Below are 21913 nucleotides of genomic sequence, written 5' to 3'. Positions count from 1 at the left end.
AACGAACACAAGGGACTTCCCCATTATAAAAAATAGGGAGGATGTTGCAATATTTTGGAATTATAATGAGGTAGTTATTTAATTGCCGCCCACATCGGCAATATTTGGCACAAGGCCTGGAAAGTGGGAACCCCGCAGGCTCCCCTGAAGGAGGGGCACTCCTGCAATTTTAAAAATTGCCTGAGTAACTCCGTCGGCATTCCCCAGTCGGGGCGCCTCAGGCAGCAAGCAATAAACTTGCCCCACCGGAAAGCCCGGTGGCAAGGCCTGGGAGGGTGGACCTCCTAGGTATTACCCAGGCAGTGTACCTCAGTCCAACAGGTACTGGGCCGGTTCCCGGCCCCTCACCTGTTGGGCTGAGTGTCAAGTGACGAATCCTTGACTTGTACTACCCTGTCTCCATGCAGCCGAAGCCGCTAGGAGACCTTCCCCATCAGACGAGTAATGGGGTATGATCCCACACAGTCGGACGATTCTATTTATAAAGGATGCTGCTAAGAACTGACAAATCAAATTAATTAACGTTCTGCTACCAACCAATCAGAAACCAGAATTGCTTCATAAATATTAAACCTTTTCTGGAGCAATTTCACATGTTCTTTCCCGGGTTTCGACACGGTAAGAATATTTTGTTCTGTGGAACTGTCTACTACAAACAAGTCACCTCCCAGGACTTGTGTGTAACAGCGAACCATCTGAAACTGTTCTGAAACTCAAAATGGCTTACACTTATATATATATATATATATATATATATATATATATATATATATATATATATATATATATATATATACCTAAATGCGAATTGGGAATAATTTTCCCTTCGACCAATTTGGTACTCTCAAATGGGGAGCGGCATATGTATTGTTTTTAAAATATAATTATCCACTGACACATGTTTCATTCATTGTCTACGACTCATCAGCCACTCTAATGAGTCAAAGATGACGAAACACGTGTCACAATGCTTATGAACTGTTATAAACAAAATTTTTACAAACTGTATGTTTGATGTGAAAAAATTACCAACACCTGATGTTTGATTAAAAAAAACAGTTCATAAATATTTTTTATAACAGTTTTATTTTTATTTTTGATTTAAAAAAATACCAACAGCTGATGTTTGATTAAAAACAAAAACAGTTCATAAACATATTTTTATCATAAAGGGTATAATTTTGTTATAAATGTTCAAATAAAGACTTCTATTTTCATATTTGCTTAAAAAAAACTATATTACATACAGTGTTGGTCATCCATAGCTAAAAATTTGTCTGACGCCGCTTCCGACGAATGGCTTTGTAAACAAAGAAGTGCCAATCTTAACAAAAGCTACTTTTTTCTTTAATGTATTGTAACCATTTGCAGTTGTAAAGAATCAAGAATTTTCCAAAGTTTCTTCTCTCTTTATTTTTCATTCACTTCATCTAGAATTTCAATGAATCCAGGTTTGTAATGCTTGTCATAATCGTAATATAAAGTGATTCTCTGCGGGTGAGACTTACAGTAGCCCTGGTATCCACAATCTTTCAAACTGCGGTCATGTGGAAGCAACATCTGACGAAGACGTAACCTGTTTGGCGAAAGGTAAATTTCTTGGCTGTTTGCATCAGACACCTCTCGGATGCGATGGACCAAATAGGACACACAAGCTTCACTGTTCAAAAGAACTGAAAAATGGGAATCGCAAAAGGCAATGTCACAATAGATAACAAACTTCAATTGAACTAAAACAAATCTCTCTATTACAATCGGTTGCGTTAAGAGAGCTGCAGTTAATTTTGCTTCATTCTCCATTTCAAATGGACTTAAAATTTTTATTTGATCACTTTTAGCTTCCATGGGATATTTATTGGTATCACTTGCAATAATACCAGGAACAGATTTTTCAAAAGGTTTTGTCATCTTGCGGATCATTTCCTCATAATTACTTTGATTTTTAACTTCCATGTCTTCATTTTGAATGTCCAACTTCTGTACAGGATCAAATTTGTTTGTTACTGATAGCTGGTCAACACTTAACTTTGAAGAATGTTCCTTTTCATAACGAAATGGAATGTTTCCTTTATTTGGTACCGGTCTATTTTCTCCCATGATGCTTAAAGACTGATTGAATGCTAAGGGTTTTTGTGAGCATTTTGATTCTTTCGAATTTCGATCTGTGAACTTCTTCTCTCCCCCACCCTTAAGCTCAAGTTTATTTTCAAATGTTGCCTTATTGATATGAGTTGACTTCCTAATAAAACCAGAGAAAAATGCTTGAATTAGCTTCCTAACAAAACCAGAGGCAGCTGCTTGAGTTGGCTTCTTTAGACATTTTGAATCTTTTGAATTTTGGTCTGTGAACTTCTTCTCTCCCCCACCCTTTAGCTCAAGTTTATTTCCAAAAGTTGCCTTACTCATATAAGTTGGTTTCTTACTCAAACCAGAGAAAACTTCTTGAGTTGGCTTCCTAGCAAAACCAGAGAAAGCTCCTTGAGTTGGCTTCCTTGCAAAACCAGAGAAAGCCTCTTGAGTTGGCTTCCTAGCAAGACCAGAGAAAGTTTCTTGAGTTGGCTTCCTAGCAAAACCAGAGAAAGCTCCTTGAGTTGGCTTCCTTGCCAAACCAGAGAAAGCCTCTTGAGTTGGCTTTTGAACTAAACCGGCGAAAGCAGTTTTTTTTCCGGTGGTGGCATCATCCGTTTCATCATTCTTCTTAGGTTTCAAAAATATTTGACCACACTGTTCACTCTTCAGTGGTTTAGAAGCAGTTTTATCAGAGGCTTTGACTAAGTCTGGTGTGTTTACAGTTATAACTGGTATCTCGTCACCTGATTTAGTCATTCCCAGGCCACATATATAACAAATGGTCGGATCCATTGTAGATGGAATTATCTTCATCATTTCTTCTATGGAAATCATGCCAGTTTCCTGGAGATTGAGTTTAAGAGCAGCAGCACATATTTCAAAACATCGAAAGGGCGCAGATAGATCAATCTGATTTGTTTAAAAAAAGAAAAAGAATTATTTGGAAAAAAAAAATAACAGTTATTTAAAACAAAATGTTTCTGGAAATCGCTCCAGTCAAAGATATAATGAGTAGGGCTATGACAACAGCATATTATTTTCATTGCTTTGACTCTCGAGTATATATCTGACACAGTTAGACACAGTTAATCAACCAAGAACCACACCACTCTATATAAAAGCATATAAGATATGAAGGGATACACACCCGAAAGTCAAAACTATGAAAAGAATATGCTGTTGTCCTAACCCTAGTAATGAGCTTACAAGAACACAAGATGAGTATCGCAAAGATAGGAGATGTCTATTAGTGTTGGTCTTTTTAAGACCAATACCAAAAGGTAGGCAGAAAACAATTACCAGGAAGGGAATCTTTTGGAAATTTTGAGATGAGAATTGATAATTTTTATTATTTAGACTATTGTTTCCATCTTTATGTTTAAATTCACAACGTTTCGGTTGATGCAATCTTAGGCCTTTTTCATACATATGTTTGAACTTGAGAATCTTTATGCCTAACTAAAAAACTGTATATTTTTTAATTGAACTCGTGGATTAGATAAAGGGCTCAGTTCAAACTGGACACTAACAATTAAAATAATCTCAAAAACTAATTCTGCTTCTCAGAAAAGCTGGCAAGAATATTGCCTATGGCCATTTAGGAAAAAGAAAGTGGAAATGGGGTACAACTGATAAAATCGTTAAGTAATAATCAGCTACAAATAACAATCTTCTGAAGGTTGGAGGTTCAATCCTAACCATAGGCGAAACTAACTAAAATAAAATGAAAATTACTTAAGACTGCTACACATTCATAGCTGACCAAACAAGAAAAATCTAGCTTCATGAATTAAATACACGGCTTGGTTTAAAATTTCATATAAATTCCTGAGTTTGATAAGATGCACTTGAAAGTTAGAAGTTCCATAAGCCGAAATGTGAGAATAACATCCAAGGTGAGAATATTAGTCCGAATAATGCTAACAATGCAAATTGCCAAATTTTGTTCATTCCATTCATCAATTTTGTTGTGGTGTGTCCACACTATGGATAATAAGCTGAGCATGCGGGATCCCCCTCCACAAATGAAAACTTTACTTTCACCCATGACTAATGTTTGTGCAAAAGTTTTTTTGAGTTATTTTGGTTATTGAGAAAAGTGTGACCAAATAAACGGTTTGGGTGTAATTTTACCTCCAGAACGCCCCCTAGAGAGGCAACCAGAGTTATCCTAGAGAATCTGTTCTGGCAAAAATTACTTTTACCATGACTAATGTTTGTGCAATATTTAAAAAAATCCAAGGCATAGTTAATAAGGAAAGTGCGAACAAATGAACGGATGAATGTTTTGGGAGCAATTTTACCTCTATAATGCCGCCTGGAAGAGGGCAACCAGTTATCCTGGAAAATCTGTTCTGACAAAAATTTACTTTCACCATGACTAATGTTTGTGCAAAATTTCAATAAAAAATCCAAGGTGTGATTATTGAGAAAAATGCGAACAAACAAATCTTGTTTATATGACTATAAATCAAATTTAATGCAAATCTGAAAAATTTAAATTTTAAAATGGAAGATTGTGCCCTCTAAAAATTTTTAAAATATTTAAAAAAAAAAAACATTAAAAAACATGAAATTTGAGGAATATTTATTAATTAATTTTAAATACAGATTGTTAAAATTTTACAAAAATCAGAGGTATTTGAATTTGGTGCTTATTCAAGTTGGCAATTATGGCGCAAATTAAAAGTAAAGAAAATATAGAAATGTCTGTATGATGTGTGTACCAGTCATGGAACAAAGATGAAATATTAAAAAAAAATCATGTAATTTGATCAAGTAGTTTTTTTTTTATTCAAGAACGTCAAATTTTACGACTAAGCAAGTGGCAGTGTTTTTGTTAGCCATGATTAAATCCAGTGAAATAAATAAGTAGGAGACAGCTCAATTCAGAGTGTAATAATCAAAATCAGTCTTATGTTCAATACAGTTTAGTAGTAAAATCGCTAAAAATTATAAATTTTGATTTTCTTAGTTTTAAATACAACTATGTGATCGATTTATGTAATTTTTGGAATATGACATCTTTGTTATGTATTTTCTTTACTTTTAATTGCCGGTATAAATGCAAATTTGAATAAACACCCTGAATTTTCACAAAGGGATTCCACCCACTATTTACCCCTGTGCATAAAACTGAGTCAAACTAAATATAGCTAACATTACTCACCTTCATACTTAGCAGTCATGTTCTAAAATTCATAATGATCAGTTAATTATTTTAACCCTTTACTGCTAAATTGTACTTTCAAGTCGCCTTTCAAAAAACAATATCTCTTACTCTTATGGTTTGTCAGCCAAACTGGTCTTCAAAGTATAGGTCTATGTATGGTTCAACAAGTGAATGAGGGCTTTGTTTATGTTCGTGCATCAGTTGCATGCTAACTTCCATCACGTGTGGGTTTCATGATTAAAAAATTTATTTATTGCATAAAAAATTTCTGGAAAAGTGAATCCAGTCCATACAAAAATATATATATATATATATATATATATATATATATATATATATATATATATATATATACAGAGAGAGAGAGAGAGAGAGAGAGAGAGAGAGAGAAAGAGAGAGAGAGAGAGAGAGAGAGAGATGATGGAGTATGGAGTATGACAAGTTTGGGCTTAGGGATTGCAAGCAAGTTAAGCTGGATCCGTGAGCTTGTGTTACCAGGTAAGCTGATCTACCCATTTTGGGGAATAATGAACTTACCGAGAGACAATAAATATAGTTACATTTCATAAACATGAGGGTAGCGATCTGTGTCATTCATTTGCCACTGGGTTGATATCACAGACATGTGCTAGTTGAGGTTCCAGTCTTGATAATCAGTCCACCAGAAAATGGATCATTTCGGAGGTATTTTACCTGGTAGACTGAGACATTCATTCTGGATAGTCCTAGAGGGCCCACCTTCTCAGGCCGCATTTTCCATCTTTCAGATGAAGTAAGTTCATTACTGCATGAGGCTCCCTGAACAGGGAATGCTGAGATGGCTACTCAGATAATTTTTAATAAGCTAAAGTGCTTCTTCTTTAGAACCGCTGGCTAAACCATCCTCATTTTTCAATCTTCTTGCGGTGGAAAGGAAGTAAATACTGTATTGTAGCAGTTATGGCCCCAGAATCATGATGTGAACTTCTGTAACTTACCTTTGTTAATACATTTTTTTTGTTAATTATATCACTGTGTTTGTTTTGATTATTACCAGCCTGCAAGGCTGTTGGATATTTTGGATCCTGGGCAGTGCCAGATTACCCAATAGGAAACAAAAGATGAACTGCAAGATGTCCAATGTTATTGAGACGTGAAATATTTTGATAACAGAAGAATGTGTTAGAAGATAAATAGTTTAAAACAATAAAATATTTACAGGATATTTATAATAATAAAAGATTAGAAATTAGTAAAGCCAGTTAAATATTTATATAATAAAAGATTTGGAATTTTAGTTACAAAAGTAATAATTTACCAATACAATAAGATTGACCTGACTGGTGACATAAGATAACTAAAAAAAAGAAATGAGTTATCATATATTCATGAAACACAGACCAGTAAAAGAGAGGTTACAGTTAGAGAGAAAAGTCAGTCGAGATTGACTGGAGATTAGCTTTGAAGAGATTTTGTCTCTGCAATCCATGGAATCATTGACTGGACCAACTAAAAACTAAGGGGATGTGACAAACTTGAAGGAAAGATGGAAATAATGATCTGCGAATTATAACTTGGTGCTATGGTATGAGGAAAAGACCCTCAATTACAGGACTCTCGTCAAAGACTACTGTCAGGAAGACGAGATTTATTCCAGAAGGTATGTTTCCCCTTTGTCTGGTGTCAAGCAGACAAAGATGTTATTTGTTGTCGTTAAAAAAATTGTCTCTTGTATATACACACGACTATGCTACACATGCGTTATATATGCATGCTATGCTACAATAATAGCTAGTGATATATAAATACATAACATTGCATTACAAAGCTGTTGAAAAGTAAGACCAAATTCTGTCAAGCTTATTTCAAACAATTGTAATGACTTATTCCTATTTGTGGACAACCATGTAATCATAAATCCAAAATGAGGCTAATAACCATTACACCACTGCCTACAGCATAAGCGGATATGTGAACGACATTTCTGCTTTTCAACATGAGTTCAAAGCTAATGTATTTTTTCTGGAACAGTATACTTTTTGATCATTGGATCAATGAGCCTCTGTGTTCATTATTCATAAATTCTACTTGTAGTACATCAACACACATGTTTCTTTCAATCTCTAACTTGGATAACACATGCTTTTAATATTGTATGAGGACCTACGTTTTCTTGATTATGATTTATGTATTTATTTATTAACTAGGAGAATAGCATGGATGAGTAAAATTAATTTTCCAGATAAAATATGTTTGCACCACTTTTATGTTCCCTTACGAAGATTAAAACCAAGATATAATGATACTAGACATTATTCTTAGAATGCTTATTGTTTCAATTTTAATCAAATTCCATTGCGTGCTTTTGATTCTAGAAAATGCCTAAACATTAAGGCTTAAGCTTAAAGATTCTTAAGAAATTGAAATTCAAGAAATCTTGCTTTATTGGTGTCAGATGACTATGGATCAAATTTAATGCAAATGTTAAATATTTGAATTTTCAGATAAGAAATTGTGCCCATATTGTAACCCCCCCCCCCAAAAAAAAAATTTTTTGAAAATACTCCAAAGAAACTGAAATTTGGAGAATATTTATTAATTGATGCCTAATATCTATTGTTTCATAAAAAAAACAACAAAAAAAACGGAAGTATCTGATTTTTAATGAAGCATTTCTACCTCATTTTTACCTCTGTTGCACAAAATTAAATTAAACTACATTTGAATCTCTCATGCTTAACAACTGTGTTAAAAAGAATTCTAATAATATATATTAATTAGTTTAGGAGTGAATTCGATACATGCTGATGTACGAACATTCTTAACTTTATAAAGATAGAGATTATTAATTTGTATTATTCTGTTATTCTGGATTATTCGGACTATTATTCTCATCTTAGTTGTTATTTTCAAAACATTTCGATCAATGTATCCTCAGCATTCTTTAGATGTATCTTTGAACTGATGAAATTTTACAGAATTCCAAACTGAATTTTTTATTTAATCCATACGGGTAGATTCTTCTTGTTCCATCAATTATGACAAAGTAGAAATGTTAATTATTCTTGGTTATTAAGTTATTATTATCCTGTAGTAAGGATGGAATCATCAACTGCAGAAGACTTATGGCGTGGCTCTTGGCCTTAGTAGTGCTATTTTAGGCAACATTAACATTTTGTGAATTTTACCAAGAACCACGTCAGCAATTAATATAAGTAATAAAATGTGGCTATAAATGTTATGAATAGCAAAGGAAGGATACAGAGATAAACAACGTACATGCAAATTAAAATGGACATGAATGAAATATTGAAATATTATCAAGTGCTAACTAAATACATAAACAGAGTTTTGTAAATGAAAAATCAAGGAAAACATGATTAAATAACAAAACGTTGATATAACTATAATTTTACATCAATATACAAGTCATTTTTAGTCATAAATGTTCATTTGGGAAAAGTTTATACAAACTTGTGTTTTAGTAGAAAATGTTCAGTGGATAAACAGACATGAAGGTGCGGGATGTGTATGTCTATATATTTCTTAACTAGCAGGACCTGTTAACCAGCGTTGCCCGGTGGAAGCATGGCACATATCTAGAACAGAATCATTAAAGGACACCCCCCCCCCTCGAAAACAAATTAAACTACGGTTGTTGCTGGTGGCCACTCTTGTCCCTAGAAAATAGCAGACACTGGCAGCCATGGCCCAAATAAAATAATCTGGCTTCCACTGTCTGGCATTGTTTTCCAGTAGCAGCTAGTGGAAGCCACTGTCTGTGATTGTCAGCACTTTTGTTTACTGGCGATTAGTACTGGCTTGGGGGCAATAATCTGCAGGCATTTAAGGGGAAATAATTTTATGTACTAATTTGTCACGACTATATCAGTATAACTCCAAAATTTATGAAAAATGGTCAATTAGAAAAATAATAATAAGTAAAAACAGAAGTTTTTGAAGGTAGGGATTCTCACTGTATATTAACTCCTTAGATTAATCAAAATCAGTGGTAGATAACTGCCTTCTACTGATGGCAGTATCTTTCAAGTCAGCCATTGTTTTTCTTCTTTGTATACTTTTTTTGAGGTTGGGGGGAATCAAAACTTCCACAAATAGTTTTAAATTAAATTCCAGTTTTACATCATCTTTTTTAATTTGTTAGGTGAAAGTACAGAATAATTACAAAACACTATATGTATGTGAAGAAAAGGTTTTCTAAATAATACTGTAATAGTTTGAGTATGGTAACATGTATGTATAAGAAAACAACGAACAAAGATAATATTTTTGAAGTCTCGATAATTGGCCAGAAAATATTGGCACCCACAAAAGAAATTTTTTTATGGTCGTTTGGGGGGGAGGGGTAGTGGCATATCGGTATTTTGTGCATATTTAAATTCCCAAATCAATGCTGTGTTTACATTTTGAGATGTTCTGTCTGTGCAAGAAAAGAGCAATATGTGTTTGTTTACATTTTATAGTAGTTCTAACTGTGCAAAGAAAGAGTTAGCAATGCGTATTAAAATGCCTATAATTCTTAAAACTTTTGTTAGAGCTCACTGTAGTAAAAGTTTAAGGGTTCCAGTATTTAATTTGTTAAAATTTTGATCGATTATCAAGACTACAAAAATGCTATATAGGTTTTTTAGGAGAATTGCATTATGTTTAGAAGTTGATTAAATTTTATATGTTTGTGTGATTATCGAGTGTCAAAAGACGTTATGTATATTCTTTATATGTATGCTAACAAGCTGAATTGTTAAAAATAAGTTGCTAGTATTTATGAAAAATTAGGATAATTTTAAGGTTACCAGTATTTAATTTTCTGTTTTTGATTATTATGAATCACAATGCAATTACTTTATCGCAGTAATCTTTAAAAATTTTAATTTAAGCTTTACAGTATCTGTTATTAATTTGTTCGGTTAAAGTATGCAATAGTTGCAAAACACTATCCCCTCCTCACATTTGTAATGAGTTTATAAATAATCACATTATTATTTCAGTGCACTTCAGTAATTGCATAAGTCCAAAAAGAATATAGAATGTCAAAATAAGAAAAAGTGAATGTTATTACAATGTTCTGAACTGTTCGTTTAGAATGATCTAATTCCAGAATAAGCGAATTAGTGGGCAATCAATCAGAGGCAACGGACTTTCACGAGGGAGACATTATTATTTTTTGATAGTACTGCGGTTACTTTATTAATATAGAGAAGAAAAATCCAAATAATATTAATAACTAATCCTCATCGCAAAAATTCAGAAAAAGTATTTGGAGAGTTTCCATTTTAGGGATTACCAGGTTTGGAGAGTTACTTTAGGAATTCCAATTTGGACAAGGTATTTTTGGGATTAGGGTTACAGGACAGCATTACTGTCAAAGGAAAAGTAAGGCACCAGCATATTCAGTCTGTGTATGAAGTACTGTTGCCACTTCTGGGCTGATGCACCTACCACTAGTCTCTCCCTCTTGGATAAGGTCCAAAAAAAGGGTCTCCAATCTAATAGATCCCACACTGTCAACTAGGTGCCAACCCCTGTCCCGTCGCTGCAATGTTGCATCCCTGTCCCTGTTTTACAATTATTTTAATGGAATGTGCTCTGATGAACTCATTGCACTTGTACCCCCTCCATATACATATTTCCAACAAACCCACTTAGGAGCAAAATCACACCCCTTCACTGTTAAGGTCCCTAAATGCCAGAAAGCTTTCTATTTTAATAGCTTCTTCTCTAGAACAGCTAGACTTTAGAATTCCCTTCCTGCTACCTACTTCCCTAAGTGTACTGATATGAGAAGTTCAAATGTAACATAAACCAGCATCTCAATCTTCCTTAGTCATGGTCCCAATTAATAGCTTCTTACGCCTAAGTGAGAACATGCCTTGTTTGGAGTGAAAGTGAGTAAAAAAAACTGTGAACTAGAGACCATGCTAACAGAGACATTCTAAGTAGGGAGTTGGGCAGCGAGATCTGTTCATTTTACACTTAAATTTCTACATGTTAGTACAGGTAGGGAAACTAGGTACAGGGAGGGAATTCCAAAGTCTAAAAATTCAAGGAAAGAAACATTCAGAGTGGAAGGTTCTCCAGCATCTACAGTGAGGGCATGGGATTTTGTTGCTTGTCAAGTTAGTCGGAGTTTTTTTTTTTTTTTTTTTTACATAGGCATCACCACTTATCAAGGCCAAGCGGCCACTCGACGATAAGGGTTAAAGAGTGTACAGTAGAAATTGGACAATATAGTAATCGTTAGTAATGGAAATTCGGTAAATTTGTTAACAAGTGGAACGGCTCCATTAGGAACTTGTTTACATTAGACTTGAAGACAACCATATTGTAGTCAGCCGGAAAGCAGGAAAACGGGAGACAATTCCACAGACGTGCAGTTCTAAGAAAGAAGCTTTGTTCATGGAATCTACATTTAGGTTTAGGCACAGATAACAAGTGGGGGGAATTATTGATAGTATTTTCAGCTAGACAAGTGTTTCTTGTGAAAGTTTGGCGAGGGGGAACCATAGACTGAAGCTCAGTCGAACACTTTCCATGAAAATAACGATACAGTAGAGACAAACTCACAACATCTCTTCTGTGAGATAGAGGTTGCAGGGAAGAGAAAAGGATATCTCCTACGAGGCTACGAAGTCTATTTTGAACTCTATCAAGGCAGGACATGTTCTTTCTAGCAGCTCCTGCCCAGATGTGGCAACAGTATTCCATCCTTGGACGTACCTGGCTCTTATATAGATAGAGAATTGTATCAACAGTGAGATATCTACTGGATCGATAAAAGGATCCCACCATTTTTTCAGAGGCCTTGGCAACAGATTTGATGCACCTGTTCCATTTAAGATCAGGAGTAAAGGTCAAGCCCAGAAGCTTTAATCTTTTCACTTCCCAACAACATCAAGAGAAATTTCAACGGGTCTTTGTTTTAAGCTCTTATTCAGTGGAAGGTCTACTTGTTAAATTAAAAATGGAGGAAAACTATGAAACATAAAGATCTTAAAGTGAATGTTACTGAAACGTTTTTCTTTCAACTCTTATTTACCTCAAACAAGGTATATTGTCACTTGGATATAAGTTTGAAGGAAGAAACTATTAGAGTTAACAACTTTCCGGCATCTAGACACCTCTACAGTGAAAGGGTGAGATTTTGCTGCTTGCCAGGTTAGTCATGGATATTTACATCAAGGGGACATAAGTGCTACAAGTTTGTCAGATGACATTTCCTTGAAGTAAAGCAGCCACAGGGATGCAACATTGAGGCGATAGGACAGAGATTGACTTCTCATCTCTACTTCCCTGCAGACTAAAATATAGTTTCTTCAAACCCAATGCCAACAAGTATTCGTCATGAACTATCCTATAAGTAACCAAACTTGGTTCATTGCATCGATCAATTTCGGCTGACAACTATTCCATCGAAAAAGGAAGAATCAAATGAAAAATGAATAAAGCAGTATTTATCCTAGGCAAATTAAACTGGCTTCCTTTGAAGTAGGAAGTTTCTAGTAATATTAAATTCACAAGCCCTCATCAATCACATCTTGGTCAGAGGAGATGACAACGTTTGGTTTTGCAGTTTTTGCAGCAAGGCGTTGACGTCCTCTCACATATTGCCCTTGGTATTCTCAAATGACCACCCATCTGATACTGACAAGGCTCAAGGTTGTTTAACCAGTAATTTAATGAGGACAGGTATGCCAACCTGATTATGCTATACAATCGTTCTATCCAATTAACCTTTATCCTTGAATAGCTCTTGGCCTTGATAGATGGTGACAAAAATGTTAATAAAATTAAATAAATACATACCATTATGCAACAAAACTCTTGATATGTGATGTACTCTTTTGCCAAGCCTTTTTTGATAATTTCCAAAGTTTTATCCATATTAGCAAGGAACCACTTCCCCATCTTTTCTAGCAATATTTGCATTACTTCTTTGTTGTCAATTAATTCTTCCAACTGGTCTTTCTTTGGCACTATCTGATTTATTTCATCCAACAAAGTGCTGATTGGATCTGGTACCTCCATCTTTGGATCTGATTTGCTATCCCATTCCTTAGAATCTGACTCAGGTTTTATCTGTAAATTTGTGCCAATATATGCCATGGCTGGAGAGATGGGTGCAGAAATGTTGTTTATTTTTGTGACTGTATCAATTTTGTTGTCGTTGGATTTCAGTTTTGTCGGTCAGGCATTTTTAATCCCTCAGGTAAAAGACTTCATGGTGCCCTTTTAAATTAATTTGCTGGTTGACTGAAATAAAAAGACGATACACAAAAATCAGACTTACTTTACAAATGGTGTATTGGGGGAATCAAAGTCCACACCGGAGAAGATGGACGTGTAAAGTCAAAAGCAAGAAATGGCTGGCTAATGCCAGCATAAGTAGAAAGGAAAATGCGTGCCTAGTGAGATGGATGTGTGGACCTGCAGTGGCGATGAGAGATTTTAAGCTGGTGTCATGAGAGATTTTAAGCTGGTGGGGAGGGCGGTTGTTCATCTCATGGCAGACGAAATGAAAAATAAAAAAAAAAAAATACAAGAATCAGGCTTTGTTTGGAAAATAATGGTAATAAATGCCTTTTTGCTAAAACAGAAAAAAACAGAAAGAAAACCCAAGTTGGATTTCTTATTTGTTTCCTTTGTTTGTTTGTTCCTGCGATGTTACACTATTAATGATTAGGGAATTATGTTTATAAACAGATTTATCATATAAACATGATGCAGGGGTCAACAGGATTTCAGGTAGTTAACCCTTTGGGACAATCACCTGTAATGAGATAAGTTAGCAGAAGTGACGTGTAGTGGATGTGAGACATCAAAATCAGCGAGTCCGCAAGGGATAGGCACCACAACCAGACATGTCTGAGATACCTTAAAATCGGTGTGAATGGAACGATGTGCTTTTAGTAAGGGTTTCCCTCTGCACCTCCACCCATCTTTGCCACCCTTTGTTCCTATTTATTTGCCTCCCCACAAAGGCAGAGTTAGACACAAGGTCAGTGTTTTAATGTGGGGAAAATCTTACTCCCAAAACGAGACACTCTGGATTAGAACAAAAATAAAAATTGTCTCTGTCTAGAGGGATTTCTTCTTCCCTAAACAAATATAGAAAAAGAAGTGCAGCAACAAAACAGACACTGCACTTTGCTTCTTGCAAAAAAAAAAGCAAACAAAAAAAAAACAATAAAAACACATCTTTTTTTAAGAAGCAGCTAGTTAACACCAAAATCAGATTGGCAGAGTCTCTGTCATTTTTGAGGTCCATCTTTCCAGACTTTGCCATAGGCGCCTCCACCGGAGATGTTGATGGGGTTTCCCAGACAATTTTTCTTTGGCCAGAGAGCTCTTTTTCTACGGTAGTAGTTTCAAATCCTTCTCTTCAATCTTTTGTCATATCTTCTTGCTATGCAAGGGAGATAAATATATTCATTACAAACTTGCGGGACCTGTGGAAATTCCACAGGGGACTCATTCATATGTAATATATTAATGTTGGCATTCTGTAAATGTGCAGTGTAAATGGATATGCTCTGATATTATTGTAGCTTTTTTGTTAAAACCACAAAATATTTGTCTAAGCTAGCATGAACGCCTGGCCATAAAGTACGTTTATATATGATATTTTAATTCTTGCAGATTTTGTATATATTATTATAGAGTTAATGTTCTATCGATTTTTGTATATTATAAAGTTGCGATTTCAAAAATAAAAAAATATATCCATATGACTTGGGTGCATTAGCTTGAATCGAAACTGAAATAAAAACTTATGAAAAAAATATATGCATATATATATACAACTTGAGTTCCTTCAGTCATAATCGAAACCAAAACCAAAACTTATGAAGAATACTTGATAAAATTATTTATAAAAAAAATAGATTACTGGAGTGCCCTTAGTTATAATTGAAACTGAAACTAAAACTTATTAAGAATTCATGATAAAATTATTTATGACAAGAAATGTAAGTACATAACAATTAAACGACCCGGATGTAAGCATGACACAGAAAATAACACACGCATTATCATATTAATATATAGATGCATGTAGCAAGCAAAAATGTGTTAAGTGTGGAACCTCCAATCAATGGAGTGAAAGTGGCAATGTTGTTTCTGTGCTATTTCTTTGTGTGTCTTGTGCCAAACTTTCCCCGACTTTGTATACAACTACTGAGTCTTGCTTTTCTCAGTGTCAAGGGTAAACACCTGAAACAAATAGTTGCTACCAGACAATCCTGAGTGAGCTTAATGCTGAAATTTGACTGATTTAAAAAAAAAAAAAAAAAAAGAACAAACAGTAGCAGCCATAATTTGAAATTTTCAAATATTTATGAAAACATTTTGCACTTTTCAAATCTATATAATTATAAAACTCAGATCAGCTTGCTTGGGCGTTTAAATCGTTCATCCGGTTTGTGACTTCCGGTTTCCAAAATTCGTCTGCTTACCTATTTCATGGCCATCCTGTCTTAAGTCCGCTATTAAAAGCCACTGCTGCTATTCAAAACATACACAAGGTTAACAATATTTTTTTTGTTTTAACTTAGTTTAACATGTTTTCCTTACAATTAAATGTAATTTAACACTGTGGAGTAAAAAAAAAAAAAACTGATTTAAATATAAATATGCAATCTATCTATCTATCTATTTATATATATATATATATATATATATATATATATATATATATATATATATATATATATATATATATATATATATATATATATAATATAAAGCTGAACGTCTGTGTGTGTCTGGTCACGAATGGGCTCCTATATGGTTGACTATTATAGAAAACTGATCACATATAATGATAGAAGATGTATCGAGACACAGGAATGTGTATGTTTAATCTGGCATAATGATGATTTATTAAAGTTGTGGGGTCTGTGTACACGCCTGATCCACAAAGTATGGAAATAAAAAATTTAAAAATTAAAAAAAAAAAAACGTTTACAAGTGTTTTTTATATAGATGTACATAATAATACTTTGATAAGTATGTTTTAACTTAAATAGGGATGGTATAATAAAATTGTGGGGTCTGCGTTCACGCCTGGCCTCCATAGAATGGAAATAGGCACAAACTTTAATAAAGACTTTTCATATCTATCTGCATAAGTATACTTTGATAATTATGTTTCAGTTTGAAGAAATATGGTATAATGAAATTATGGGGTGTTCGTTCGCACCTGACTTCCATAGAATGGAAATATGTCACAAAGTTTAACAAGGTTTTTTAATATAGATCCACAGAATATTGTGATAAGTGTTTCAGTGTGAACAGGGGTGGTATAATAAATTATGGAGTTTATCTATTTTATTTTTACTTTCATCATATTTTGCTTTGGTTTTGATACCCCCAAATTCGAAGCAATCTCTTTACAACCCTTCCTTTTCATAATCTATCATACTTTAATAAATCAGAGTCCATTTTCTGTAGGCTGTTTTTGAAAAGTCAACGACGGGTACTTTTGTTAGTATAATATAAAATAAAAAATCTTGATAGTGAAAATTTATTCAATTTTTCAATTTTTCAAATTTAAAAAAAAACTTATAAACCTGTAAGGAAAGTATACAAAATTTTAATTATATATATATATATATATATATATATATATATATATATATATATATATATATATATATATAATTATATTTTCACCCCAAACAAGGCACATTGCCACTTTGGTGTAAGGGGCTACTATCAGGGACATAAGTTACTGGGATACTATGTAGGGAGTTGGGCTGCAAGATGTCGGTTCACGTTACACTTGAACAGTACAGTTGGGGAAGCAGGGACTCGGAATAGAATTCCAACGTCCATCCGCTTTTGGTTTACGATGCGCATGTGTAAATGAATAAAAACAAAACTGTAACTGCCTTTTGTTTTTGTTTTTTACATCGACATTTTACAAATCGTTCTTTTATGTATTTCATTTTTTTTTCTTACATTTCTGTATTATTACTTTTTAAAGATTTCTAATCAAAACGATATAAAACGGGAAATAATAAAAACCATGTACGTTTTTAGCGTCCCAAATTAATATACTCACTATTCCATAGTTAGAGAGGTCACGGGTAATCTAGTATTTAATCTGTATATATATATATATATATATATATATATATATATATATATATATATATATATATATAAAGCTTACTATGTTTGTGAGTCTGTATGTCTGTCTGCCTCCATTTTTCAAAGTGCATCTCCTCTGAAACACAAGGTCACAGAGTAACATGAGGTTGGTCAAATCGTTGCATTTTTGTGGAACATTTATTTATTGGTCTTTACCTGATTAAAATAGTGGCTAAAGGGTCAAAATAGTGGTGAAGGGGTCAAAACTAAAAGGATTAGAACTTGTCAAGCATAAGTCGACTTTAAACTGCTCTTCTAAGCATGTGCAAATATATATACATTTGTATGTTAATGTTAATTTATTTTTAGCTATTTATTATCCATTATTCTATTATATATATAAAACAGGTAAAAATAGCTGTTAAGGGGTAAAAATTGAAAAATTTGGAACTTGGCAAGTGTAAGTCGACTTAAAATGCTCTTGTACAGATGCACAAATATACATTTATATGTTAAAGTCAATTCATTTTTAACTATTTCTTATTCATCTGACAATAGCTCAAATGGTGACAATTAAGGTTAGAGTGCTAAATGTTTTGGTTTCGATTCTAGCTAATAGCACCCAAGTTATTTTATTTTATTGTTTTTTTAGTTTTTTTACTTCTGAAATCACTACTATATATTGGGTACAATATAATATTATCAATAGAGAATTGGCTCTATAATAATAATTATGAAATCTGCATGAATTGAAATATCATATTTAAGCATATTTTACAACTGGGCAATGTTGGGCAGCCTGCTAGTAATATATATATATAATACATACTAACCTAACGGGTCATAGGTGATCTTTCCTTGCTTGTCACCATTATTATCAAAAAAGATATATATTTACTTGAAAATGGATGCTGTCATAAAAGATGAATGGTAGTTGCCAAAAACAGCGTGACATCATAATGGATAAATTATAGTTGTCAAGAGCTGTGAACATGTATGCTTGTTTAAAAGCAGATCCACTTCGTCTAACCATCTCTCACAGGAACTGCTGACTGTTACTGATCTTTATCCATTTATCTATAGCTAGATACGACTATACTAAAACTGTGGATCTTTTCTATTTATCCGTGCACACTGGATGACGTCACAAAGGGATCACATCGTAAGCAATCAATCAATCAATAAGGGTTTTATCACTCAATGAGGAACCCTTCCCTGGACTTTAGGCGTCTCTGTCCCGAGCTATCCGCTGCCATGTGGGACCCATGTGCTTTATCAGGTCGTCCCCCATCTTGCTCTTGGTTTTCCCTTTGTCCTCTTATGTACACAAGGTGTCCATTCCATTGTCCTGATGGACCATCTGTTATCATGTTGTCTGGCTATGTGCTCTACCCATCTGTGTTTGGATGTTTTGATGGCAGTATTGATATCAATAACTCTTGTTTGTTGGCGGATCCAGATGTTTATCTTTCTGTCTTGCCTAACATTATCCTCTCTATCTTCCTTTGTGCTACTGCCAAGATTTCACTTTGATGAGTTGTAAGAGCTCATGTTTCACTTCCATAGATCATTACAGGTAGTACATTAATGATGATATCATAAATGTTTATGACACTAAAGAATGATCATTCATTAAAACATATGGGGGATAACGATGAACAGTGGATGACGTCACAAAATGATGACATCATCACTCAAATGAGAGTTGGGAGAAAACATAATATCTAGAGGGTCCTCTTTATTTGAGAAGGAGAGGGCTTGATTTCTCACTATGACTAGACTTACGTCTTTATTGTTGTGAAAGGCAGGTAAATAAATTACTCAATCTTTCGGATAGAATCAAGTTGTAGTATTTGTTCTGTCTGCATTCAGAGAGAGAGAAATCTTTCTTGGCTGTAGTAATTTTTTTTTTTTGTGTACACAGTGATCTTCTTTGTGATGCTGTACCGCGCCTATACAGTTGAGATTCCTAGATGTAAGAAAGCCTTTTACTCTAATAGCTTCTTCCCCAGAACTGCAGGACTTTGGAATTCTCTTCCGGGTTCCTGCTTACCCAACTGTACTGACATGCAGAAGTTCAAGTATAATGTGAACAGACATCTTGCTACTAAACTCCCTACAAAGTACCTCTGCAACTTACGTCCCTGATAGAAGCCCCCTACATCAAAGTGGCAACGTGCCTTGTTTGGGGTGAAAATGTAATAATAATAAAAAAAAAAATCATCAAGTTAACGATCACTCTACATGCTGGCATGCATTGCATGGCTTTTAGAAATCAACTTTCAAACTAATCTATTATCACTGCCCAGGTCTTTTTTATCCTTCTTTTTCTCATTCCCATTCTTATCACCCCCCCCCCATGCTTTCCTTTCCTTTCCTTGGTGTTTCTCTGTAAACTCAACCTGCTACCATAATTACTTTACATCTGCTAACCCAAGAACTCTCATTCATTCTTTCAACATGGTCATACCATCTCCCTATACTGTGCAGATTTAATCTTCCTGGAGTTATTAGATCTAATCCTGTCTTTAAGACTCACATTACACATCCACCGTCTCATTCTCGTATCATTTGTCCACATGCAACACATGTCCTCAACCCTAATTGGCCAGTTTTCACTTCCATAGATCATCACACTGCATACACATGCCTGATAGACTCTTCTCTTATTTGACTGATAAGGCTTTGCTAGTTAGTAATGGCAGGCATTCCCTGAACTTATTCGATCCACTGCTATCATTCCAGCATCAATTCCTCATAATTCTTACAGCCAAATTAGCATCTGCTTCACTCTCTGTTCCAATTGTATCACCAAGATAAAAAACACTTCTGAACGACCATAATAATTTTGCCATACAGATATAATTTCACAGCATCTAAATTGGATTAAAAAAAAAAGTAAAATAACGACATTTATATTTTTATCTTGAATTGGTTTGGTTGTTTTTTGATTGTCTTCAATCCTTTTGGAGTTATTTAATGCCGAATCCAGTAATTTTGGAAAAAAAAGGTTTTATTCTTCAAGTTCTTTATTCATGTTGTTTGGTTTGGTTTGGTTTTGTAGAGAGAAATTGTTGTTTTTATTTGGGGTTTTGCAGAAAATGATTAAGTTTTGCAAAAGGAAAAGAAAAAAACATTAATATTTGGTGCATTTTAGGTCAGGGTGTCAGTATCTTCAGACAGCCTAATCTAACACCAGGTAACAAAGATAGAGAAGATAAATACATATAATTACATTCAACAACGATCCAGAAAAAACTAATCTATATAAACAAAACATCTTTTTTAATTCATCATGCACCTGAAGGCGGCAAATTTCTTTTTACACTCAAACAGAACGTTCGAACATTGACTCGCCAAATGGAAATAACGGATCACAAGAGAAGCAAACAAGAATTATCCTTGCTTTTTAACAAAACATGATGTATGTGTGTCTGTGTCTCTGTTTGTGTGTGAATATTTAACCGATAAGCTCTTAAACTACTAGTCATATAACATTGAAATTAACAGGAAATAGTAATCATATATCAAAGATGGTTTATAAACGAGCAAAATCTCTGTTTGGATGGGTGAATAACGCATACATACATACAAGTTGAATTGCAAAATGTTCATTTCAACTTGCTGACATATTTTTTAATTTCTTTCAATTCGTTTAATATTAATTCTTTCTTATCTATCTCTTAATAGCTACATCGGTAAGGAATGCGGCAGGGCTGCTAAATGATTTGGCTTTAATTCTAGCTGATGATAACCAGGTCATTTTGTTTTTAACTTTTAAAATCAGTACTATATATTAGGTACAATATAATATTCTACAGAGGATTGACTGTAATAATAAATACGAAATCTGCATTGATTAAAATATATTTAAGCATATTTCACGCCCCCTCCCATTAGTAAAGAATAAATTTAATAAGTATAGCAAACCAAGAAAGAACTTCACATAAGTCAGACATCCTTTTTTTCAAATCTGAAGAGAAAAAAAAAAAAATGGACAGAAATTTGATAATTTTGTAATGCATTCAAAAAGTCGGGCAATACAGGGCAAATTTGTGGAAAGTAGAGATAGTCTAATAAAAACGTAATTATCTCTGAATAAACAGATTACAAACTTATGCAAGAACTCACTTACAACCTCATTTGTCATGCGTAGGAGAAGCAGCAGAACGATCAACATTAGAATTTATTACATCTTTGATTAAAAAAAAAATTCAATTTTTATTTCATTATTTATATTTAGCTTTTTATTATCTAATATATAAAATTATCTTGTCAGAGTTTCCATGTTAGCAATAGACCTTACAAAATCGATATTTAATTCTGACTAACAATTTCTTCCTTCTTGTCATTGCAGCATGTTCTTTACAATAAAAAAAGTGTAATCTGCTTCAGTTTCTTTGTGAAAATAATCCTGGTATAGATGATTATTACAATTGAGACAAGTTTAAATAATGACTTAAAGAGCTCGAAATATAAGGGAGATAATTTATATTTTGTGACACCTTGATAAATTGGTACAATAGACAAGATTGACACCTTGATAAATTGGTACAATATATAAGATTGTTACCAAGTGGA

At 33.8% G+C, this 21913-nt stretch overlaps 2 protein-coding genes across 4 annotated transcripts in view; one reads left to right on the top strand and one right to left on the bottom strand.

The window, feature by feature from the left end:
- Positions 1 to 1255: 1255 nt before the first annotated feature.
- On the bottom strand, positions 1256 to 18373 carry LOC145292135 (uncharacterized). Of its 3 annotated transcripts, none has more exons than XM_080138252.1 (3): positions 18231 to 18373; positions 13046 to 13492; positions 1256 to 2979 (listed from the first exon to the last, which is right to left on the bottom strand). In XM_080138252.1, the coding sequence occupies exons 2-3, from the start codon at positions 13343 to 13345 to the stop codon at positions 1411 to 1413; spliced, it is 1869 nt and encodes a 622-aa protein (XP_079994378.1). In that variant the 5' UTR covers positions 13346 to 13492; positions 18231 to 18373; the 3' UTR covers positions 1256 to 1410. The 3 variants fall into 3 exon arrangements, with proteins under 3 accessions (XP_079994378.1, XP_079994377.1, XP_079994376.1); XM_080138251.1 differs by lacking the exon at positions 18231 to 18373 and adding an exon at positions 13645 to 13800; XM_080138250.1 differs by having other exon boundaries at positions 1257 to 2979; positions 18166 to 18285.
- LOC145292134 (FAST kinase domain-containing protein 5, mitochondrial-like) overlaps positions 18322 to 21913 on the top strand; it is a 44277-nt gene continuing 40685 nt past the window's right edge. Inside the window, exon 1 of the mRNA XM_080138245.1 lies at positions 18322 to 18494. Within this exon, the coding sequence (XP_079994371.1) occupies positions 18471 to 18494 (24 nt within the window). The 5' untranslated portion in view covers positions 18322 to 18470. The remainder of the gene's footprint in view (positions 18495 to 21913) is intronic.

This window comes from Euprymna scolopes, chromosome 13 (assembly GCF_053919585.1).
Source record: "Euprymna scolopes isolate OS-2025 chromosome 13, ASM5391958v1, whole genome shotgun sequence".
In the NCBI taxonomy this organism is placed as follows: domain Eukaryota; kingdom Metazoa; phylum Mollusca; class Cephalopoda; order Sepiida; family Sepiolidae; genus Euprymna; species Euprymna scolopes.
This window is presented reverse-complemented; position numbering and strand designations above follow the sequence as displayed.